Here is a 25,104-nt window from a genome sequence, read left to right as displayed (position 1 = left end):
TGAAAAGATCAATCTGCTCTTTGATATAACTTAAGGCAAAGCTAGAAATTTTTTAAGAGACCGAAATTAAATTATAATTTTTACGATAATAAAAATATAATTTTGTTATTTTAATCTCTATATTTTTATAATTTTAAAAGATTAAATTAAAATTTTATCATTTTTAAGTGATCAAAGTGTAAATTTATCTTTATTAATTTAGAATTTTAAATGATTTAAATGAAAATTTTTCATTTTAGGAAGATTGAGACCTTAACAATCTCCCTTAACTATGCTCCTTATATAATATATAAAGATTGACTTGTCCATTTTTAGTAGAAATATAAAATGTAACCTAATTTTTACATAGTAAAATGTGATTAAATCTAAAATTAAATGGATTAAATCGTAAAAATAAAATAAAACTCTTTCAATTAGTCTATTGGATTTAATAAACGAAATAATATGTAATTTTAAAGAAACCAAGTATTTTTTAATTAAAATTTACGTAATACAATTAATTAATATGTTTTTAAGAGAATTGTTTTATAAAATATTTAAAATTGGACCAAAAAGTAGAATATAATATAAACCGCATAATATAACGCCTTTTCATAGCTTGGTTTCAAAATGTTGGTTCGAGTAAAAGGCAGCGGCAATTCAAGGCCCAAAGTGGGGCAGCGAACCGCCGAGACAAGCCCGGTTCATTAGTCTCAGCCGCCATTAATTTGCTTGCTGTAAGTTTTCGATATCTCCGTCCGATTCTCTTCAGCTCCCATGCTTATTGCGGTTTTTTTGGGGTTTTTTTTGCTAGATTTTTATATATGATTTTTTTTTGAATAGGAACTTTTTTTTCCTGAATTTTTTGATAGCCAAACGCCGAAGGGAGACTATATATTGAACTAGTTGGGAAATTCCAGTCTCTGGGAAGCTCAATTTGGTAATTTAATTTAAGTAATTTTGAATCTTTTGTTAGATTTCGATTTCGATTTGTTCAATGAATTTTCAGTAAGGGTTTTTATTTTAACTTCTATAGATTAATCTGATTATTATTATTTTTTTTATGTATGAAAAAGATGATGTTGTCGAAAGCTGAAGCTAGGAAGAAGAATGGTGGGAATTCGAGTAATGGGAAGTTATTGAATGAAATTGAAACTATGAGCAAAGCTTTGTATTTAGACAAGAACCGTTCAAGCAATTCATTTTCCGCTTTTAATTCTCGGTCTAAACCAACCCGGAAAACCAATTTGCCGGAACCGAAATCAACCGTGAAAAATAGTAATGAGGACCCTCTGCTTAAAGAGAAGAAATCTGTTTGGAATTGGAAGCCTTTGAAAGTGTTTTCAAATGTTCGGAACCGGAGGTTTAATTGTTGTTTCTCACTTGAAGTACACTCCATTGAGTGTTTACCAGTAAGTTTTAATGATCTTAGTCTATTTGTGCATTGGAAGAGGCGGGATGGGGATCTAACAACTCGTCCTTCTAAAGTTTTTAATGGAACTGTGGAATTCAGAGAGAAGTTGACGCATACGTGTTCCATATATGGTGTTCGAAGTGGCCTTTCGGCCAAGTATGAGGCTAAGCATTCCATGCTTTTTGCATCTGTGTTGGGAACACCAGACTTTGATTTGGGGAAGCATCGAGTTGACCTTACGCGGTTACTTCCACTTACATTGGAAGAATTAGAGGAAGAGAAGAGTACGGGGAAGTGGACGACAAGTTTTAAGTTATCAGGGAAGGCCAAAGGTGCTACCATGAATGTTAGTTTTGGTTATATGGTTGTTGGGGATAATTCTGTGCTGCTCAAAAATAATCAGCATCGTGCTGAGTTATCACATATAAAGCAGAATAATCAGAGTACAGGAAAAGCCGTTGCTGGATTTGATCACGTTGACCTGGTCACAACGAGGTGTGTTGAGAGTCTTCCCAGTTTAGTTAACACCAGGCCTTTTGGCTCATCTCCCGTTGTGGAAGAGATAAAAGATCTTCATGAAGTTTTGTCTGTGCCAAAGTCAGAGCTCTATGTTAAAAACACAGTAGACCAGAAGCTTGATGAAGAAAAGCCTGATGCTTCTGCTTCTTCCAAGCCTGAACCTGATGTGTTAAATGAACATTTTGTGCCCATCAGACCTCCAGCTTCCCTTGCATCTGAATCAATTAACGAATATATTGAAAAAGAAAATGAAGATAATGACTTCTCTGTTGACAAAAAAGGGATAGAGTTGTCTTCAGAAGAACAAGCTAGGTCGGAGGAAGTTACCTTCGTGGCTACTTTAGAAAACCCTCAAGTTGTTGAAATTAATCCTGGCATGGGAGTAAATTTTGAAGAATGTTCTCAGCTTCATCCCTCTAATCAAGGAGAGGCTAGGTTGGAGGAAGGTACCCTCGTGGCTACTTTATCAACCGTAGAAAACCCTCAAGTTGTTGAAATTAATCCTGGCGTGGGAGAAAATTTTGAAGAATGTTCTCAGCTTCATCCCTCTAATCAAGGAGAGGCTAGGTCGGAGGAAGTTTCCCTTGCGGCTACTTTATCAACCGTAGAAACCCCACAAGTTGATGAAATTAATCCTGGCGTGGGAGAAAATTTTGAAGAATGTTCTCAGCTTCATCCCTCTAATCAAGGAGAGGCTAGGTCGGAGGAAGTTTCCCTTGCGGCTACTTTATCAACCGTAGAAACCCCACAAGTTGATGAAATTAATCCTGGTGTGGGAGAAAATTTTGAAGAATGTTCTCAGCTTCATATCTCTAATCAAGGAGATATGCTCGTGGTGCAAGATCGCAGTTCCGAAGAGGATGAACAGTGCTCAAATGAATCGCTGATGAGAGAATTGGATTTAGCTTTAGATGGTGTTACAAATTTGGGGGAAGCATTAGCTTCTTCTCCTGGCCTTGAAGATCCAGAGGACTACATGGATAATAAAGGTGATTATAAGGCGAAATCACTTGGCTTGGATGAAGCTACTGAATCTGTCGCAACTGATTTCTTGAATATGCTCGGTATTGATCATAGTCTACTTGGCTTGAGTTCTGAGAGTGAACCTGAGTCACCAAGGGAGCGTTTATTAAGGCAATTTGAGAAGGATACCCTAGCCAGCGGTTGCTCATTATTTGATTTTGACATGGCTGATGAAGAGGAACTAGAATGTGGTTTCGACACCTCAACTGCATCTGGTTGGGGGAGCTTGACCGAGAGTTTTGATTTATCATCTTTTATCCAAGATGCTGAGCAAGAATATCAGAAGGAAACTGGTGGGAGGAATAAAACGAGAGCTAAAGTGTTGGAAGACTTGGAGTCTGAAGCGTTAATGCGTGAGTGGGGATTGAATGAGAAGGCTTTTCAGCAATCTCGATCTGGGTCTTCTGTTGGGTTTGGGAGTCCAGGAGATTTGCCTCCTGAAGATCCACTTGAACTGCCTCCTCTCGGAGATGGTTTAGGTCCATTTCTTCAGACAAAGAACGGAGGATTTTTGCGATCTATGAATCCCTCACTTTTCCGGGATGCTAAAAGTGGTGGGAACCTGATCATGCAGGTGTCTAATCCGGTTGTAGTACCTGCAGAAATGGGTTCTGGTATAATGGATATACTTCAGCAACTGGCCTCAGTTGGGATTGAGAAGCTCTCTATGCAGGCAAATAAGTTGATGCCTTTGGAGGATATTACCGGTAAAACTATGGAACAAGTTGCATGGGAAGCTGCTCCTGCTCTGGAGGGACCGGAGAGGTTCATGATTCATTTTTCTTTGGTTTCTCAACATATACTTCTTTCATAAACACTGTTTGTGAAATCGTACTGATATTATATGTCATTGCTTCTTCTACGCAGGCAATGTTCGTTGCAGCATGACTTTGAAGTTGGGGAAGATATGTCTAGCAGGCAAAAGAAAGTTAAAAGAAGATCAACTCGACCCAGCTCTAGCGATCTTAATTCAACCTCTGTCAATGAGATGGGGTCAGATTATGTAGCCCTTGAAGATCTTGCTCCATTGGCAATGGATAAGATTGAAGCTCTCTCAATGGAAGGGTTGAGAATTCAGTCAGGCATGTCAGATGAGGATGCACCTTCAAACATCAGTGCACGGTCTTTTGGGGAAATTTCAGCCCTTCAAGGCAAGGGGTTTGGTATTAGTGGGTCCCTTGGTCTGGATGGAACTGCCGGGTTGCAATTGTTGGATATAAAAGACAGCGGTGATAATGTCGATGGATTAATGGGTCTGTCACTAACTCTTGATGAATGGATGAGACTTGATTCCGGGGATATTGACGATGAAGATCAAATAAGCGAGCGAACTTCTAAAATCCTTGCTGCTCATCATGCTACATCATTGGACTCAATTCGCAGAGGGTCAAAGGGAGAGAAAAAACGGGGTAAAAAGTGTGGTTTGTTAGGGAATAACTTCACAGTGGCATTGATGGTGCAACTTCGCGATACCATGAGAAACTACGAGCCAGTTGGTGCACCAATGCTTGCTCTTATTCAAGTGGAGAGAGTGTTTGTCCCACCAAAACCAAAGATATATGCTACTGTTTCGGCTTTGAGCAACGACAATCAAGATGATGATGACTCGGAGGCCGCCACCAAAGAGAAGGTGAAACCTGAGGAGATGAAAGAAGAAAAAGCTTCCCAAGAGGAAGGTATTCCTCAATACAGAATCACCGATGTTCATGTTGCAGGTTTGAAGACCGAGCCCAGCAAGAAAAAACTTTGGGGTAGCACGACCCAACAACAATCCGGTTCTCGATGGTTGCTGGCCAATGGAATGGGAAAGAGCAATAAGCATCCATTATTGAAATCCAAGCCTGGTTTTAAATCTTCAACCCCCTCAACAACAAAGGTTCAACCAGGTGACACTTTGTGGAGCATCTCGTCTCGTATTCACGGTACCGGGGCTAAATGGAAAGAATTGGCAGCCCTTAATCCTCATATTCGAAACCCTAACGTTATATTACCCAATGAAACTATCAGATATCGATAAGTAGTATATGCATTGGAATCTGCTTTGAGATTATTACAGTGTTGATGAGTTCTGCTTGCAGAGATTTTTCGTGCATTTTGTTTGAATGTATCCATTCGTGCAACTCAAAAAGTCAAAAACAAAGCAAAGATAAGCTTTACATTTTCCTCTCTCTTTTCTAAATATAGTCTCATTTGAAAATCCTACATGAGAATGGACTACAAACTTGAGCCACCGTTAGGGTAGTGCCTTGGAACTTATATTTTAATAACGATGATAGTATTAAGTGCTAATATTTAGAGGTATTCAAGGCCAGGTTGGGTCGGTCTTAAGCATTATATTAACATAATTTGTGCTTATCTAAACCCGGTCAGACTCAACTCACCGATATTTACAAAAGATTAGTTTAAGTTCAATTTAAGCCTATCCATATTAATTATTTTTTAAATATTTATTTTATTTTATTTTATTTTATTAGTTAATAATTTTATATATTTTTATTTATTGAAATTTTTATATAATCATCTTAACATTATTTTAATGTTTACATTAAAGTAGTATTATATATTTAATATAGATTTATTTTTTAATATACTTTAAATTACATAGTATATAAAAATAACATAATATAAAGTATTATAAATTTAAAAATAGACTAGATCAAACTATGCTCGAGCCTTAAAGATTCAAGTCCGAGTTTGACCCATACTTTAAACAGGTCAAATTTTTTCAAGTATTTTCTGGGCTTAATATTTTTGCCCAAATCCTATCAAATTTCAGTCAGATCTTCAGACCTGCTAAGATAATCCAAATACTAGTATCTTTCATCTTTCATTTTAGCATTTGAGATTAAATGCAACTTAGGCATTATATAACACTTTCTTGTCCTTTTGGAACAACCATCTAAAAGCAAACACAGGACTCAAGACACGAATTTTGCCTTCATTCAGTTCTCCTATGTTACTAGACTCGAGTGACATTGTCAACTATGAATGTATGCCTGATAAGGGTTTATCAAAAACATCTAAACCAGATCCTCTCAAAAAGGGAAAATTCTATGCTACACATAGCCTAACAAAAAGAAAACGATTAACCCATCGAGATGCAAATGAACTAGCAGTCTTTACTTTATCTGGCAACGAGTTTTCCTGCAAGTGAAATGTTATATATCCGAAATCTGGAATCAAGAGTACATGTTCAGCACCGGGAAACTACTAATACTTTACATCCAACTGACAGTCCCTGAGAAAGATTACAACCTGATTGAACTGGCATTTTCCTTAGGGTCAAGGTCGTGCTCTCTTGTTGCTGCAAGAGGGACACTTGTACTGCTTGATATGCTCGGCCCTGGCGGGGGTGATCTTTACGCATTTGCCATGGAACCACTTTTCACATATGTCGCAGCAAATCCAGAACTCATCTGACGCATAGTTCTCACCGCATGCGCCACACAAGGTGTCCCCGTGCTCCTCTTCCACTTCCTCGTCCAATCCCTCTTCCTCATCCTTCAGTTGCACGCTCTTTGAGTATTTAGCAGATTCAGACCCTCTCTGTGAAAAAGGAAATAGCCGAGTATAACGTGGTGCAGAAATGAAAATGAACGTAATAAACACTGAATCAATTGAAAGAGTTCCACATAAAATTGATACTAAATAGATAGAAGTACGCTTGGCTTAGTTCATTACATGTATTTAACTGAAAATGTCAGTAACTTGTCAAAATGTGCTTGGCATATCAAAAAGAAAACCCGAAACAACACTAGCATAAAACCATAGCTGGGGGTTGGAATCCAGCTTCAGGAATCATAATGTGATAAAACAGCCTTGACAGACCAGATTAGTCCGCATTATGGATAATTTACAGAATAATATGACATAATTAGCTTTGAAATTAAATGTTTTGGTTTTCAAGAATGTTCAACTAAGTTTGGCCCAAATAAGGAACAAAAGGTTTGGCTACCAATATAACAGAACTATGAAGTTTGAGATATCCCACACATTGCCATTATTCTTTTCCATTACTATTAACTGATAATCATATTTTACTTAAGATATCAGAAAACTTTAAAAAAAAATGTCCCACTTACAGCTTTTCCACTGGACTTGGATTTATTGCTGCTATGATTTGAAACTGATGACTTCTCCTTTGTCTGTTTCTTGGCACTTCCAGAGACGATTTCAAATATTGTAGGGAAATCATTTATCATAGTGAAGAGACGTTTCCTGCATCAAATTAACTCACAAATTAATATCTACAACAAAAATGACAGCATTCTTCCTTAATTAAAAATTCCAGTCAATCTTTTCAAACTTCTATATGAAAAAATATTGTATGCAATAAATTTCACTTAATTTATGGATATCTGTTTCCAAGCTTCATGTGCATGTCCAGCATTAACTCACATGTCCTTAACCATTCATCTAAAGGATATGACCTAACAGAACCCGAGGTGAAAAATGATGTGCACAACATGTTTAAATGCACTTATATCCAGTTTATATCCAGTGAAACATTTAAATACTTGATCCCCCACATGACATGATGACTCAACAAGAAGGATGAGACATAATGGCTACATGAAACTTTTGTTGTGCATCCATTTCCTATTATCACTATTCAATACCTTTTCCACCATGAAAAGCTCACAGTTAAAATAAAGTTGATTAAGCATACAGTCCACCAAGCATTATTAATTTCTCCCTGGAGTTATGCAGCAGAAAAGGGGTGAAATTGTACCTGTCAGCTTTATCAAAACCAAACCTAGCACCAAAATAGTGAGCCACTGCTAGTAACCACGCATCACTATGAACAGCAACAAGTGCCAACCAGTCCTTTTCTTGCATCCCGTCTCTAGCAAAGTTAATACCCAATGCGGGCTCCGGAAGCTCAGGAGGCACTTCCTCTGCAGGTAAAGTAACTTCCCACTGTTCAGTAGGAAGTCCATACAAGCAAAGATTCTCCTTCTCTGAAAAACACAATGTCGGTCAAACGAAATCCCAAGTATACATAATAGAGAAACAGGGTAATCACATCCATTCTTAAGTAAGTTTGGCAAATCACTAACAACGTAATACTAAACAAAAACAAACCATCAAGAACAGACGAAATCAACCATTAACGTACTCATATATAATCAAATTACTGAAAGTCATATTACCAAGAGAAACAAATAAGACTATTGGTTAGGAGATTGAGAGGTCATACATTTCAAATCCATGTTTCAAAGCAAACGATAGAGCATAAAGGAAGTTGTACAAAATGCTGGACAAGGAAATGAAATAAGTTGTTTCAATAAAATCTAAGTTCCGATCACAGGATTTAAACTTAAACAATCACAAATAAGTGATCTATTTGCTTCATTAACTACACAAAGTACATCTAAATTTAGTAAAATTCAGGGATACTACAACACCTCATTAGGAAAATAAATAATTTGATTTGAGCTACATGCTAATTTAATCATTACGTCCAACAATCATAACGTAACAAACATAAATTTTGGATGTGCAACTTTCAAGCAAGTAAAAAAAAAATAAAACTAACCAGGATCGCACTGTTCAAAAAATTCTCCAACATCTGCGACCGAAAACAAAACAGAAAAAAAAAACACAAGATTAAAATGCGTTAACAAAAAACAAGCTATAAATAAAATAAACATAGAAAAAAAGTAACCCTAAAAAGAACTCAGAGGAGGAGAAGACGAAAAGACCGGCGGTTAAGGCTTTGATGATTCCTGCACGGCGGCCTTTGAAATCCCTAAAGACTTCCTCTACTGTTCTGAGGCTATGCAGTGTTCCTCCGTCCATTCTCCGTACACTTTTTTGAGTGAAGAAAAGAGAAGGAAACAAAGGAGTGAGTTTTAACGGAGAAAAAAAACAAAAGGAGAGAGACGAAATAAAAAAAAATCGAAAATCTCTACACAGTGTTGCTGTGATTCAAAATTTGAAAACAACAAAAAAACATATCAGAAGACAGGAAGGAAACACTGAAAATAAATAGTATTTAGCAGAGAGCAGTTGGATAAAAAAACAAAAAAAATAGTTTATTTAGTATAATTTTTCTTTTTAATTAATAATTGTTTATTATAATGAAAGGTCAGATAGATTTTGTGGGTTTCAATTTTGTTTTGCTTTTTTGAGATAAGGGGGAATGCTTAGAACTTTGACATGGATGAAAAGGACTTTTAGTACACGTGGCGTACGTTGTTTGGTTGAACGCTTGCCACGTTTAAGGATCTAGTGGGTATGCATGTTTATACAATAATATTTGGGGAGTCGTTTGAGTTTTTTAATAATGTAATTTTAAGTTCTACATTAGCAATAATGTTAATATCAATGAGTTAAGATTTAATTGATAAATGGTTTGAAACTTAAACATTAAAATAAATTAAAATTTAAAAATAAATTAGGTTAAATTGAATTTAATTCATTTAAATTTTGTTTTGATTTTTATTCAATTATTTATACTTTATTCAAATTTTAAATAATTAAAAATTAAAATACTCAAATTTGATTTTCAATAAGTCAAATTTGAAATTTGTCAACAGAATTAAAATTGATTTTTTTAATTGAATAGTTTAATAATAATTTGCTTACAAGATGAGACCCTAAATCATTAATACTTTTCTTTTGTTGTTTCAATCTAAGGTCTCGTAATAAATAAATAAAAGTCAATTCTGTATCAATACTGTTGATAAGACCAAAATGTCTTATTCCGATAATAAATCAAAACATCAAATTTTTATTTTTATTTCAGTGTAAATTTCTATAAGTTGCAATCATTTCATTGCGTTTTAATTCTCTTTGATCTAGACCAATGCATCCAGACTTGTACTGATTGGTATAACTGTGCTTCATTTTCACTATTGGAAGCATCTTGTTGATTGTCTTGCAAAAAGTGAAAGAGATTTGGAGTTGCCACAACAGTTTCATATAAATTAACAGCTCAAAATTACCATTGAAACAAATAGAAAAAGAGAAAAGTTCAGAAACAACCTAAATTGTCAAAACAAATGCTGAAACACCTAAAAGACCAAACTGCCCCATACAAAAAAAGAAGAAAAAAACAGAGATGCAAATAGTTCAAACATATCAGCACCAACCATACATCTGCTACATTCTTTTTTTCATTTTTTTTTTCTTATAATAGTTTTCTTATTTCATACAAATGGAACCAGCAGAATTGGGATGGTATTACACGATTGTTCGTCAAAGTCAGTCATACCGTATACTAAACGGGAATTCGCGTTCTTTCTCTTTATCGCTTTTAATCAGCTTATGTTTCGTATGCCAGTAAAAGAAGAAAAAAAATCGTGGAGACAATGATCGACGACAACAGCGGGGTGTATGTTTATAGAGTGCTTCTACCAGCTGCAGCTTCAAAAGAAAAGGGACAAAAGTTTGAGATCCAGGGTGCGTGAGCCAAATAATAAAATCTCAAAAGATTGCACGCCTGCTAGTCACCTCTCCTCTGGGAATCTGAAAGCAACATCAGGCACCAATCAAAAAGAGAAAAAAAGACGGGCGAGGGGGAAGGGGTCGCATAAAAAGGAAAGTAACGAGTAGTTAACATTCTATTGGCAGTTCCGGCTACTCCATATATAAGCAAAAAAAAAAAAAAAAAAAGATAAGCAAAAGAGGGAGAGAACAGTGAAAATGAAGCACAGTTATATAGGTGTGTTGTTTTGTTTCTAATTTCTATATTCAGATTTGCCCTCCACATGTACCAGAAAGAAGGCATGTAAAGATTCGATGTGGAAATGTTCACCGTTGAATATAATATTAAACAATGTAGCCTTAGTGTCATGACATTAAGAAATGCTTCCAACAGTAGTATATTTTTGCAAGACAATCAACAAGATGCAGAAACTAGGTTGTTCACAAGGTGCTGCTAGGCTCGGATGCAAATTCGAGCTTAAGCAGAAAAATTTATAATGCAAGAGATAGAGGAGGAAAAATAAATATCATCAAGAGGCAAAAAGGCTAATCCTGTCAAATATCATCCAGCGATAGTTACATTGGGAAAAAGGTTAATTACCAATACCATATCCAGTTTTCGGCACATGTTTTTCGAAAAACTGCTGAATTGTTTTCCAGTAGTGATCACCGCCAGATAACCAAGTGTCCATGTGCATGCCAGTAGGGAATTCTACCAAAATGCATTGCCTGTTATGAGCAGCTGCTTTAGCATAAAGCATTTGCATATGGGATGGCGGAACCATTTCGTCTTGCAATCCAGAAAGAAAAAGGATAGGCTGCTTGACCTGCAGATGTAATGCTCAAAATAACAAAATCAACTAGTGCGGTGATCGAGTGCCATACACAAACAAGGTAGAACAAGCATCATCTCCATGTTTCCCTAGTTACAGATACATTTGGAAAATTCAAATATGTCAAAAATGCCAACTGTAGGTACAAAAATTATCTTGAACCTAAACTTATTTTACTCCCTAGCATCTAATAGACAGATAAGCATAAGGATAAATGTCTAAACAGTTTCTTTCAAACCAAGGAACTATTTCCTTCACAGTTGACTCAGATACGCTACATATATGTAATAGGAGATTTTTCGTCATATATATGCCACTAATAGTCTTAAAGATTCAGGAAGTGAAGTCAAATTTCCAATCAACGAGTACCTGCCCAATGATGTCTATGGTACTCCATGGCGAACGGACAAGAAAATTAAGAATTTTGGGACCTTTGGTACCCGGGCCTCCAATAAACCACTTCAGGAAAGGCAATAAAACTCCAGCCATGTCCAGAATAGATGTGAAAGTGTTTTCTAATATCAATGCAGCAACCTGGAATGTAAAGGCAAACCAAGAAATGACATACTTAATATAACCTAAAACAGATAATATATATTAGGAGAAGAAATAATAAAATATTTGTAGCTGAGTCTAGCAAACAAATGCACAAATTGATTGTAGAAATGCCTTCCACCATGAAAGATGAACAGTAGAAATTAGAGCAACATGATCACATGAGTGGAAGAAATCCACGCCACGCAGCATGAAACAAATAAACAATAGTAATCAATTTGGGAATATAACAGTCCAACTAGATGAAACTTAAATGCTAATTTAGTTGAATTACGATCACACCTTAAAGTGAACTAAAATATCTGTAACGCATCTGCACAGCCCAGAAAAACTGTAGTCTCATTCAATGCGTTACGCTCAACTGCATGTTTCCAGTTCTCTCATCATCCTTTGAAACTAACTCTACACTACATCATCTTTCTCCGGCTTATGAACATTGATACAAATCTATGTGTAAGCCGCAAATGATCTAACATCTCCAGTCAGACCACAAGTTTTACAAGTAAATGTGCCAAATGTAATAAAATTTTGCCATTCTATTGATACAGTCATGTCATGTGAAAGCAGACAAATCTGAAGTTTAACCAGGCAATTGTCCAACAAGCAAAACAGATGAAACCAGTATGTTGATCATCTTTCCGGCATGAGTTTGAACTACTGTATCACAATAGCGTAGTTTCTGATTCTAATCTCTTTACTCTCAGGAAGAAAGAAAACTAAATGAAATAATCACAAGAGAAATACCTTATCAGGATTGTTTTTGGTGAGTACTGATCCAACAGCACCCCCAAGTGATCTTCCAAAGACCACTATTCTATCTGTGTCAATATCAGTCCGCTGGGAGAGATGATCCAGGGCAGCCTAAACGAAAAAAAGAAAGAAACAGTTAAGATTGCTAGTTTGGTAAGGTAGTGGCTTTATGAATCTAGTATAGAAAAACTGACAGAGTCACAACCTGAGCATCGTTAATAATTCCATGCTGAGAAGGATAACCATCACTTGCTCCATAACTGTTTGATCAATTGGGTGTTAAACTTCATTAAGTAGATAAGTCGTATACTAGGAGTAATCAAGGTCGTGGTGCCAAAAACACAAGAAAGCATAAACAGAGAAGCATCAAATTAGATGTTCAGAACACGCACCCTCGATATGATAGCATGAAGACATTGCACTGTAACCTCTGCAGCATTATGCGTACCATTTCCAGACGGTGAGCAATGTCTGCGGATCAGTGGTTAAGGTTGCCCAAGGACCTTGGATTTCAGAAGAGAAAAATATTTTTCCAATTTGAATACACTAAAATGTGAAATGGAAATTATAATGCAAAGACATTAAAGCTGATGAAAAGGATACTTCCAGCATTCTCTTGAAAAAACAGGATGGTTGGGCCTGCAAAACCAAAAGAACTACTTTCTAAGAAATGAGATGGTATTGCGGTCTGAATCACAGAACACCAACATACCACAATATATTACAAGACAACATCTTAGCATATGATTGTGAATGCTCGGTTACGTTTTCATATTCATTTTCTCACAAGATCTCACAAACTTTTACCAAAACTTTCAAATATATGTAATAGCCAAATCAAGTGCCCAGCCCAAAACAAATAGAAACACATCAGTTATGCCATTCATATCTGACTCTTACCAATTGGACTAAAAACGATACACTATTCATAATGACAATCATCACACTACATCAATCAAACAAATCGCCCGTCTCCCAGAAATTTTCACCTACTTTTAAAAAAAAGTTCATACTCTTAATCTCAAGAATTACTTCAGCTCTCACTTAATTCAAATAAACCCTATTTGTTTCAATCATCCTATTTTCATTGTTCAAAGTTCAAAATAGAGCAGAAACAAGGATATAAGCGCAAACTAGACAGTCTAATAGTCAAGAGAACATAACCTTTCAAAAAAAAAAAAAACAAATCAAACAATAAAATTCTAATCCAAAAAATGTAAAATCTTAACCAAAAATCAGCATTCAACTAAACAGTCTTAAACCAGCAAAAAAACACTAGCTCCAAAAATTCAAACCGAAAACCAAATCCTAATCCCTAATCTCCTAAAAGACAACTAAAACCAGCAGAATTACTATAATTCAATTAAAAAAAACGTAACAAAAAAATAAAAACGCTAAAAAGAAGGCGGATCGGGAGTAAGACAGTGAGAGTGACCTCGACACTCAGGGAAGAGCTTGATGAACCAAGCATGGAGTCGGATTCCGTCCAAGGATCTGAGCCAAACGTCCTCGTAGACGAGCCCGAGTCGGGCCGGCGTTATCGGGTAAGATTTAGTTAGACCCGGCAAAACCGGAACGTAAACGAGCTTCTCTTGAAACGCTACCAGCAACGCCATCCCAGCCATCACTATCCCTCCCACTCCGTACAACAACACGCTTACGTAAGACACCATTTTTTCCCCTTTCTTCTTTTTTCCTTCTTTCTCTTAGTCGTCGCCTAGGATTTGGTTTTTTGGATTTCTGTTTCTTCAGAGGAGTGTTCTTTATGTGGTATTTTCTGATTGGTTCTTTTTCTTTTTTTAAAAAAATTTTTATTTAGAATTTAGTTTTTTTTCTTAAGAAAAAAATCGATTGAATTTCCAGATAATTTTGTTTTGATTCAAAGGATGGTGGGTCCCATTTCGGCATTACCCTCCCTTCACAAGGACATTCGGCATTTGGGTTTAGGTCAGTTACCCTAAAGACCTTCTAATAATAACGGTAGACCTCATGATTAGGGGTGAGCAGAATCCGATTCGATTCGAAAAATTCGATAAAAAATTTAAATTTTGAATTAAATAGTTCGAGTTATTTGAGTTAATCAAGTTATTCGGATCAACTCGAATAAAAAATTAAGTTTTTCGGTTTAACTCGAATATGAATTACACAATTCGAGTTATCCGAAAATCCGAATAAGAAGAGGTAAAACTACGTAGTTTTGATAAATGTTTACTTTATTAAAAGTTAAAATTCATAATTAAGTTAAAAGGTAAAACTACGTCGTTTTGATAAATGTTTACTCATTAAGTTAAAAGACTAAATCATTATATTGTTCATGTAGTTAAATAATCTTGTATTTCATCTACTAGTTAAATAATCGGTCCGTCTAAACACAACATTAAGTATAAATGATAGGATTCGTTAACTCGACTCGATTTGACTCGAAATTTTTTGACTCGATTCGATTCGATTCGAAAAAATTTCAAATTGAGTTCGGTTGCTAAAATAGGATTTGTCAACTCGACTAACTCGAAAATTTTTGACTCAATTCGACTCGACTCGATCGAATACTCACCCCTACTCATATTAGGTAATAATTAAAAATTTTAAAATTATACAATTATGGTTAAAATGCCATAAGTCCCTATACTTTATAAAAATTTAGAATTTAATCTATACTTTTAGATTTTAAAATTTAGGTCTAACTATTAAAACTGTTAAATTTATTGGTGTAATATTTTAAATTAAAAAATACTATCTTAGTAGCCTTTTAATTAAAAAATGACATTGTAATTAATCTGAATTTAACAAAATAAAATTTAATAGTGTTAATGAGTTAGACTTGAATTTCTAAATAAGAAAAGCAAAAATATTAAATTCCTAAAAATAAAAATATAAGGACTAAATTTCAATTTTTCAAAGAATAGAAGGACTTATGGAATATTTTATCCTATATTTTTTATAAAATAAAATACAATATGATATGATATAGATATAGATATTGGAACGCTTTACGAACAATTTGAATACTGAAAAATATATTTATTGGGAGGGTTTTATCTTTTAACTCTTTCGAATTTGATAATGAAAAGAGTAATAGGCATGTGTCTAAAAACACCTAAAACTTCATTTTAACGAAAGTCTTTTATTATTATCACAAACTCGATTGAATATTTAAATCTAAAATATTTTAAATATAATAATATTTTGATAAGATATACAGATACGAATAGGTACATGGATTGGATTGTAATATTTAATAATAATATTTTATTTAAATCAATTTATCACTTAATTATTAATATTTTATTTTGTCGTTCAATTTCCAATTTCTTCACCAATTTTATGAAAATGTTTTTTAAATTCAAATTTCAGTAATCGCATTGCAATATGTAAATCTTTAATCCTAATATATATGTCTACCATGAATGATTTTCGTTCGACTTTTTCAGGGGCGAAGCTAGAAAAATTTTGGGGCGGATGAAATTTTAATTTTTTATAGTTTATATCTTTATAATTTGTAAATGATTAAATCGAATTTTTATAATTTTAGGGGGGGCAAAGTATAATTTTACCTTTACTAATTTAAATTTTTTTAAAAAATTTAAAGGCCTAAAAAATAATTTTACATTTTAGGAGGGCCGGGGCCCATGCCAGCCCCCTGGTTTCGCCCCTGGACTTTTTCATGGTTCTTCATATATTATGCTTTTGATTGATTTAATTATAGTTATCATGAAAAGTACTATGGAAATTTTTGCACTACATTTTGCTCCATATGTTACTATTTAATTATTCCGTCATTTAAAATAATTTTAACAATACAAATAGATAAAAATTTTAACAAAAGGATCAAATTGTTATTTAATTTAACATATATGAAACTATTTTACTAATTTTTAGTAGAGAAAAAATATAATTTAATTTAATTTTGTATAAAGTTAGTTGGGCAAATATATAATAAATGCCGATAGATATTTAATTGTCTGTCGCTAGTTTTGTTAAGTTTGCCTTTTGACCTGTCCAATTAGTTGTTCATTTATGATTAATAGTTGGTAGTATTTTTTTTTTAAAACACGATTAATGTTATATATTTATATATATAAATTTTAAAAAATAATGACTTTGTTCGTCTCAGATTATATTTTAGTTATTTATGTTTAAAATGTTACGTTTTAGTCATTTACGTTACCGTTTTGTTACGAAATGGCCACTCTACCTTTAAACTCCGTTAACTCCTTAATGACAATCTTACGTGGCAGTCTAAATAGATTTTAAATACCAACTTGGATGTCCAGTTGAGATGAAAATAGATTTTTAATTAAATAAATTTAATTTGGACTGCCGCATAGGACATCCAAGTTGACATTTAAAATCCATTTGGACTGCCACATAAGATTGTCATTAAGGAGATAACGGAACTTAACTGTAGAGTGACTATTTTGTAACAAAAACGATAACGTAAGTGATTAAAACGTAACATTTCAAATGTTAGTGACTAAAATATAATCTAACGCAAACAAAGTGACTATTTTATAGATTATCTTTTATATATATATATATATATATATATTACTTTTAAAATTTTAATAAAGAATATATTAAATGTTTTAATTAATTTTTATCAATGCTCATAAATATCCATTAACCAACAGACGAAACCATGGTTCAAAAATTAAATTATAACCCCACTTATAATAATAATAATAATAATAATAATAATGAAATAAGATTATTAATAATATTACCCGTCTTAAAATGAAAATTCTTTTATTTAGGTCTTTTTATAGTTTATACAATTTTAAATTAAGAATAGTAAAATTATACTTTGGTCTAGTAAAAATTATAAAATTTTAATTTAATTTTTAAAATTATAAAAATTAAAACTATTAAAATGATAAATTTATATTTTACTGTCCTAAACATATACAATTTAATTTCGACTCTCTCGATAAAATTTCAACTTCGCCTTGTAATATAATATAGTATAATATAATATAAAGTGCTTAGGGAATATTAACCTTTCATCAACAGGAGGAAAAAAAAAAGTTTTTATTAATCTTTATTCATAAGGAGACAACACGAAGTTTTAGCTGAAAAGCTACATTAATCAACAAATTGTTCATTTATTTTATGGAAAAAAAGTTTTTTGGGTTAATATAATATTTAGTACCTAAGTTTTTTGTTGTCTAGATTTGGTACTTGAGTTTTTTCAATTTGATATTTGAGTGTGTGTGTGTGTGTGTGTTTTTTTTGTCTCACAATGTTCAAATTGGTACTTTATTTTTTTTGTTCCAATTAGGTACCTACACATGTCAAATATTTATTGGACCATATAAATACCATTTGGTTTGGGTATCTAATTGAACAATTAAACAAAATTTAGATACTAAATGAAATATAATACCATATATTTTTTTATTTTTTTTATGGAAAAAAAGTTGAAACTCGTAATTATTTGTAATGTCCATAGAAGAATAATTAACTTGAAACTCTCAAAACAAGTGCGTGCTTCTACGGGGGTCCAAAATGCAACGAATATATAATATTTATTTGTGACCAAAATTAAACCCTGGATTCATTTTTTGATCATAAATTAGTGGCCAAAACTGCTGAATTCGAAAAATCTATTTCATTATTCAAGTTTAATCTTATATTTATATCAATAAATTAAATCTAACCGATAGCCCAGGTGAGTGGCGAAGTTAAAAAAAAAAATTTAAGGGTCAGAATTAAATTATATATTTTTACGATAGCAAATATGTAATTTTATCATTTTAATAGTCTATATCTTTATAATTTTTAAAGGATTAAATCAAATTTTTATGACTTTTTGGGGGGTAAATGTATAATTTTGCCATTTCTAATTTAAAATTTTATGAATTATAAATGATCTAAATAGAAAATTTTCATTTTAGGAGAGGCAGGGGCCTGTCGGCCCCCCTTGGCTCCGTCACTGATCCAGGTTTAAGGATGTTAAATTTTTTTACTTCATTGAATTGGACTGGAATCGAATAATTTCTATCTTGGCCCGGTTAATTCTAAATTTGATTTAAATAATAAAAAAAATATTTTTAAATTTAATTATAAAAATATTTAAATATTAATATAAAATGCTTTTATTAATATTTTGAAGAGTAAAATTGATTGAGTTTTAGCTTGGTTGGCATTAATATTGTTGTTAATGCAATAGAACGTTGGTCGAGTTAGGAGTGTTCAAATTTCGGTTAAAACTGAATTAACTGACCGAACCGGTCTAATTCAGTTAATCAATCTAATTCGGTTGGAGGTCAGTTAATGGTTTTTTGGAAGTTTGATTATCGATTAATTCGGTTTAAAATCAGATAATTAACCGAACTTAATAATTAATAATACAAATTATATGTAGTTTGAATTCGGTTAATTAGAATAATTCCGTCAAATGATCATTATAAAAAAATGAAAATTTTTATACTTGTTTTAACAAAAAAAACATATAAATTTCGGTTAATTCGGTTAACCGACCAAATTGACCGAAATATTTCGGTTCGGTTAATTTTTTTTGAAAAAAAATTGGTTTGGTTAACGGTTAAAGGATTAAAAAGTTTCGTTAATTTAACTAATACTAGTTTGGTTCGGTTAAACACACATAGGTCGAGCGCACTAAAATGCCTTTATCTTTCTATTTATATTTAGGGGTTGAAAAGAGATTATGAATTATTTCAAAATATTATTTTGTATTTTAAACAGTAGAACGAGTATGAATCGAGCCGAGCCAACCCCAAACGAGGCCGAAACCCCAAAGCAGGCTTCAGCCTGGATTTCATTTTTAGAAACTGAGTCGCGACTGTAGCTTGACCATGAACTACGCCAGGTTTGAGTGTTGAAGTTGTAATAAAATTAAGGTTGAAGTATCCATAATTAAAATCATGATTCAATAATTCGAGAGCCGTAATCATGAGGAGCATGATGGGAGCGATGAAGGTGAACCAACGAATTACGCAACAATGAAATTTCAAATACGCGATATCGAGGAAAATCAGAACACCGTTATGGAAGCAACAACAAACTCTAAAAAAACCATTTCTTGGAAAGATCGATTGTTGGGCACAAGACTTTACTCGAATGTGGAAACAACAAACGCAAGAGGATCAGAAGAAGAAGATGACTTTGAGTTATCGGAGGGCGATGTGGAGCGTTCGATAATCAATGACATCCCCTCGATTAAGTTTTCTGAGCGAATCAACCAGATTCTCATTAAACACGTGGAATACACAATAGTAATAAATTGCTGGGGAGAAATATTGGATATACTACCTTACAATGTGCTCTAGAAACCTTTTCAACCATTCTGACTAATGGACGTGGAGAATGGTTACTTTCTGGTGAAATTCAAGAACTCCGATGACTACGAAAGGGCTTTGTGTCAAGGACTTTGGGTTGTCTTTAAACAGTACTTAACAGTACAGCCATGGACTATAGATTTCAACCCTGCTCAGTCGTACTCTAGTACAGTTATGGCCTGGATCCGACTCCCTGGATTGTTTTGCGGGAAATAGGAAAGACAATCGTGAAAGTCGCAAAATTAGACTTCAATACTGATAATGGGGTAAGAGGTATGTTTGCAAGAATGGCGGTATTCATTAATTTAGATAAAGCATTGATTTCTAAAGTCTTTATCAATGGAGAAGTGCAATGGATCGAGTACGAACACCTCCCAACAATTTGCTTCCAGTGTGGGCATTATGGGCATATAAAGGAAATCTACCCCAAAAAAGAGATGGGATTGGAGGACATCGGCGAAGACACCCTAGGGGAGAAGACAAATCAGAAACAACCTTGGGGGAAAACACAAGACAAAACACCAATATAGGAGCATATGGCCCGTGGATGCTTGTCGAAAGGAAGGCAAAGAAACCAGGGAGAGCAGGACAGAAAGACGCCAGTGAAGCCACAATAGGGTCAGAAAGAAAATCAAGACTCCAGGTTCTGGAAAACCTAGCTGGCGACGAGTTTGGACATGCCACATTAGACTTTCCAAAGATGGGCTCAAGAGAGGAGGATGGTCCTATACACATTATGTAATGGCCTAAATTCAAGGTTATCGGAACAATGGTTTCGTAACCATAGATCCGATTTAAAGAGAAATTTATTTCAATATTTTTGCTTGAAAATTGATATGATAGGAAAATCGTATGAAAATATTGATAGAAAAATTTTATCGATTTAGTGATTAGTTAGAAAAAGAAATTATTGAAGAAATTGGGTAAAATAAGGTATCGGGACCTCTATCTCATAAAACCGAGTCAAAAATAATTTTATAAATATTAATGAAATGTTATTAATGTGGTATTAAAATTTCGTTAGGAAATTTTAATGTTTGGGTAGTCAATTAAATGAAAAGGACTAAATTGTAATAGGTGTAAAAGTTGCTAGAGTGATTAAATAGCTTAAGAGTCTAATGAGAAAGGATTTAAAAGGAAATTAGACCCAAAATTTATTTGGGCTGGACGGCAAGGGTATGAAATCAGCAGAAAAATTGATAAATTAAGGGTAAAATTGGAATATTGCAAAATTAACTAAATAAAACTAGGACTAAATAGGAAATATCTAGATTTCTCTTCATCTCTCTTCAATTCCAGCAGCTAAAAACGCCATAGGAGGGTTCTCTAAGCTGGTATTTCATAATTTTTGCACCAAGTGAGTTAATCCTTGCCTTTTTCTTGTAATTTTTGTGTTTCTAAGACTTTTACAACTAGGTCCTACTATTAAATTCATTAGTTTTTGATTTCATGGATGAAATTGAAAGTCACCATGGTTGAGTTTCGTAAGTTTATGATGAAATAAAATGAAATTAAAGCTTTAATTTGTTTGTGAGATGATTTTATTAGGCAAATTCAATGGAAATTGATTTTTAGGACCTAATTGTGAAAATGTTTGGAATTAAAGTCTATTGCTGAAATTCTGATTCCTAAAGGTTGTAAACTAGTTTAAGGTGATAGAATAAAATGTTAATTGAGAGGCTAATTGAGTAGGGACGAAATTATCATTTATTAAAAGCTTAGGGGAAAAATGGTAATAAACAGCTTGCACTAAAACAGTTTGGACAGCAGCAGTAGACTAACTTTGAAAAATCACCAAAAATTTTAGGAATCGAATTAGAAGATGAAAAAAATATGGAATTAAATATTATTGAGTCTAGTTTCTCATAGAAGAAATATTGTAAGCAATGGATTTGTAAATTTTTAGATATAATGAATTTTGTGAGACAAGGTCAGAATGAATTCAGGTTCCCCTATTCTGACTTTAAAAATTATTAAAATTGAATAAAAATAATTAGGGACTTAAATTTATATATCTAGAATTTTGAATGAGTCTATTTTAATAGAAATAAACGAGAACATCATTTGAATTCTGTATAAAGAGATAATTTATTTTTAGTGAAGAAGGATCAGAACTGTTAGATAACAGAATAGGGGTGACTTTGAAGAATAAACTGTACTGATTGGATAAACCAAAAATTATGAAAATTTTATGGTAAAAATATATATGAGTCTAGTTTCAGGGAAAATTAATGGATCTTAATTTGGAGTTCTGTAGCTCAAGTTATAAATAATTTAGTGACTATGACTCAAGTAGACAGCTTTGAATGAACTATAAATAATAGTTGAATTATAGAGAATGTTGCATATGAACATGAAATGTATTAAATTGATAATTAAATTTATTTATTTAAATCCAGAAGATTCAAATACGAAGCTAGATCGAGGAAAGGAAAAAGTTCGGGATTAGTAGATTTTTACTGTTTACAAACAAGTATCAAGGTAAGTTCGTGTAACTTGAATTATATTCTTAAATGCTTGAGATTATATGTTATTGATGTGAATATGATTTGAGTGTTCATTGTATGAAAACTAATGAAACATTGATATATTTGATAAAATGGGAAGAAATCCCGGTTGAATGAAAGGAAAATTCGATGGATCTCTGAAAAGGAATTGACGGTAAAAAGGATCTAGCCCGGATGGGTGATCCTATCTTGATATAGCCCTCCCGAAGAATATGTGTAAAATGGATTTAGCCCAGACGGGTAATCCGAATTAGGGTCTGAATTTAGCCTGGACTGGTAATTCAGATCCAAGCTCATTAGAGTAATTGTCGTTGCGAGGATTTAGCTTGGACCGTAATCCCGACAATACTTTATGAGTTTATATTGCGTGGATTTAGCTTTGAACTGGTAATCCCGCCGCAAGGTTGAGGTTCATGAGTGTGCTCTCTGAAATGGAAATGTGCGCACATGAATATGAATTGACGGACCCGGAATTGTACACTAAAAGTGTACCTCTGAAAATCCATCGAAATTCTGATAAATTCAACGGGATAAATATGGAAAAATAGCAAGGAAATGGAAATCATGGTATTGACGAGCTCATCAATCATGGTATATATTATTGGTACATGGATATTATTGTACTAACTTGAATGTTGAGTTTGTGCATATTAGGGTAATAATGCATTGAATGGATATATGGATGTTTATTGTATTGTATTGAAAATATTAGGTAAGTATAATTCTTGTTACATGAGCTTACTAAGCACAAAGTGCTTACCCGCTTCCTTTTTCCTGTTTTGTAGTGTTAAGAGCTCGGAGGTCGGATTTGGTCGAGACACATCACATCATCAACCTCGTGATTTCGGTATATAAAGAAACTTTATTTTGGAAATCAATGGCATGTATAAGCTAACAAAGTAAATGTTATCGTGAAATGAATGTAAAGTTAGCCATTAGTATGGTTAACAAACACAGTTATAGATATGTGATGACGTTATCTTATATAAATGCATGAATCTATCATGAAAATATGTTGAATTGATTTGGTTGATGTGGATTGGTCTCAATTTAATATTACAGGAATGTTAGATATTTATAAAAGAGCTATATTGAATATAAAAAAAATTAATTAAGTAAACTCCTAGAATGCCTCGTACCCTATTCCGGCAATGAATACGGGTAGGGGTATTACACATTATCCAGACCCAATAGCATACAGATGGGCTGAACCTGGGGCAACAAATAAAAGACCTTCCTTGGTCCAACAAGAAAACTGGCGTGAAAGTGGGAAGAGCCAAACTAAGGCAAAGGCCTATGGATCTGGATAAAAGAGACATTGCAAGCCTAATATCACAAAACATGAGTCAGCATCTGGATAAAAGGGACGGCCCTTTCGATTCCTAGCAGGATGGACTCAACACCAAGATCTCTCCACTATGATTTCAAATCTATGGGAATATAACGGAGACATGTCCTCCACGCCAGGAAAGCTTATTATAGGACTGAAAGAATGGAAAAAAAAATTATGGGCATATTGGAACCTGAAAACGAGAAATAATGCAAAAGTTAAGTAAGATCCAGTATACTCTAGAAAAAAAAAAACTCAGCAGTCTTAATCCAAAAAGAGATGGAATTACGAGAAGTGTTGGAAAAAGTCCTAAATCATGAAAAATTACTCTAGAAACAAAAATCAAGATGTGACTGGCTCAAGTTGGGAGACAGGAATACAAAATGCTTCCATGGTAGAACCCTTCACAGACGTAAGATTAATTGCATCAATGCCTTACGCAATGCAAACGGAGATTGGCTCTATGAGCCAAATGAGATCCAAGCGAAGCAACACAATACTTCTAAAAACTTTATGGGGAAAAATCTAACAGGAGGAGTACCCTACCAACTAACCACTTTCCCCAATTGGATTGAACAGATAAAGAATTTCTAGAGAGAGAAGTTTCCAATGAATAAATTAAGACGACACTCTTTGATATGGCTCTTCTAAAAGCCCCAGGTAGTGATGGGTTTCATGCTCTCTTTTTTTAAAAACAATGGGATTGAATTGAAAGTATAGTTTGCGAATGGGTTAAAAAAATATTCAGAGGCAAACCCATAGAGCCTGATTTAAATAATACACTTATTATTCTAATCCTAAAAGTCACCCAATCTGAGGAAATATCCCAATTTAGACCAATCAGTCTTTGCTCAGTCCTCTATAAATTAGTCATGAAAGTTATTGCTAACAGTTCCAAAATAGTTTTTCAGAAAATCATCTCATAAAAATAGGCGGGATTCATTGCGGGACAAACAATCTCTGATAATACCATCACTGCTCAAGAGGTTATACATTCCATGCGAGGAAAAGAGTAGAAAATAGATGACAGTCAAAATTGATCTGGAAAAAGCATACGACAGGGTTTGATAGGACTTTATTGATAATTTTATTTAGGCTGCAGGCATTCCAGACTACCTACGGAAAGTAATTATGTCAGCCATCTTGACATCTACCATGCAAATTTTGTGGAATGTAGTTCCCACTGAAAAATTCCAACTAGCAGAAGGAGTTAGGCAAGGGTGTCTCCTATTACCATACCTTTTTGTACTATACATAGAATGACTAGGTCACAATCTCCAAACAGTAGTCAATATTATCAAGATTAGGACCAGCCTTATCACATCTCTTCTTTGTTGATGATCTAGTAATATTCTCAAAAGCTGGCATAAAACACAGCTTACTATTAAAAGATATTTTGGAACGTTTCTGTGAATACTCGGGGCACCAGATTAATGCACGCAAAACCAATATTTTCTTCTCAGGA

The 25,104-nt window shown here is 33.6% G+C and overlaps 3 protein-coding genes across 5 annotated transcripts; 1 reads left to right on the top strand and 2 right to left on the bottom strand.

Annotated features, from left to right (window-relative positions):
* Positions 1-555: 555 nt before the first annotated feature.
* LOC108463887 (protein PLASTID MOVEMENT IMPAIRED 1-RELATED 1) lies at positions 556-5,132 on the top strand. Of its 2 annotated transcripts, none has more exons than XM_017763876.2 (4): positions 556-716; positions 852-919; positions 1,056-3,700; positions 3,803-5,132. In XM_017763876.2, exons 3-4 carry the CDS (start codon positions 1,056-1,058, stop codon positions 4,950-4,952), a joined length of 3,795 nt encoding a protein of 1,264 aa, XP_017619365.2. In that variant the 5' UTR covers positions 556-716; positions 852-919; the 3' UTR covers positions 4,953-5,132. The 2 variants fall into 2 exon arrangements, with proteins under 2 accessions (XP_017619365.2, XP_017619364.2); XM_017763875.2 differs by having other exon boundaries at positions 823-919.
* A 942-nt stretch (positions 5,133-6,074) lies between these two features.
* Positions 6,075-9,011, bottom strand: LOC108463888 (PHD finger protein ALFIN-LIKE 4-like). The gene is made up of 5 exons (XM_017763877.2): positions 8,641-9,011; positions 8,475-8,507; positions 7,668-7,896; positions 7,018-7,153; positions 6,075-6,481 (listed from the first exon to the last, which is right to left on the bottom strand). Exons 1-5 carry the CDS (start codon positions 8,735-8,737, stop codon positions 6,218-6,220), a joined length of 759 nt encoding a protein of 252 aa, XP_017619366.1. The 5' UTR covers positions 8,738-9,011; the 3' UTR covers positions 6,075-6,217.
* An 845-nt stretch (positions 9,012-9,856) lies between these two features.
* Positions 9,857-14,462, bottom strand: LOC108461146 (alpha/beta hydrolase domain-containing protein WAV2). 2 transcript variants are annotated; one of them, XM_017760868.2, is made up of 8 exons: positions 13,940-14,462; positions 13,108-13,143; positions 12,897-12,975; positions 12,710-12,764; positions 12,499-12,615; positions 11,569-11,733; positions 10,974-11,193; positions 9,857-10,408 (listed from the first exon to the last, which is right to left on the bottom strand). In XM_017760868.2, the coding sequence occupies exons 1-8, from the start codon at positions 14,175-14,177 to the stop codon at positions 10,386-10,388; spliced, it is 933 nt and encodes a 310-aa protein (XP_017616357.1). In that variant the 5' UTR covers positions 14,178-14,462; the 3' UTR covers positions 9,857-10,385. The 2 variants fall into 2 exon arrangements, with proteins under 2 accessions (XP_017616357.1, XP_017616356.1); XM_017760867.2 differs by having other exon boundaries at positions 10,968-11,193; positions 13,940-14,461.
* Between the last annotated feature and the right edge of the window lie 10,642 nt (positions 14,463-25,104).

This window comes from Gossypium arboreum, chromosome 13 (assembly GCF_025698485.1).
Source record: "Gossypium arboreum isolate Shixiya-1 chromosome 13, ASM2569848v2, whole genome shotgun sequence".
NCBI classification, from domain to species: domain Eukaryota; kingdom Viridiplantae; phylum Streptophyta; class Magnoliopsida; order Malvales; family Malvaceae; genus Gossypium; species Gossypium arboreum.
This window is presented reverse-complemented; position numbering and strand designations above follow the sequence as displayed.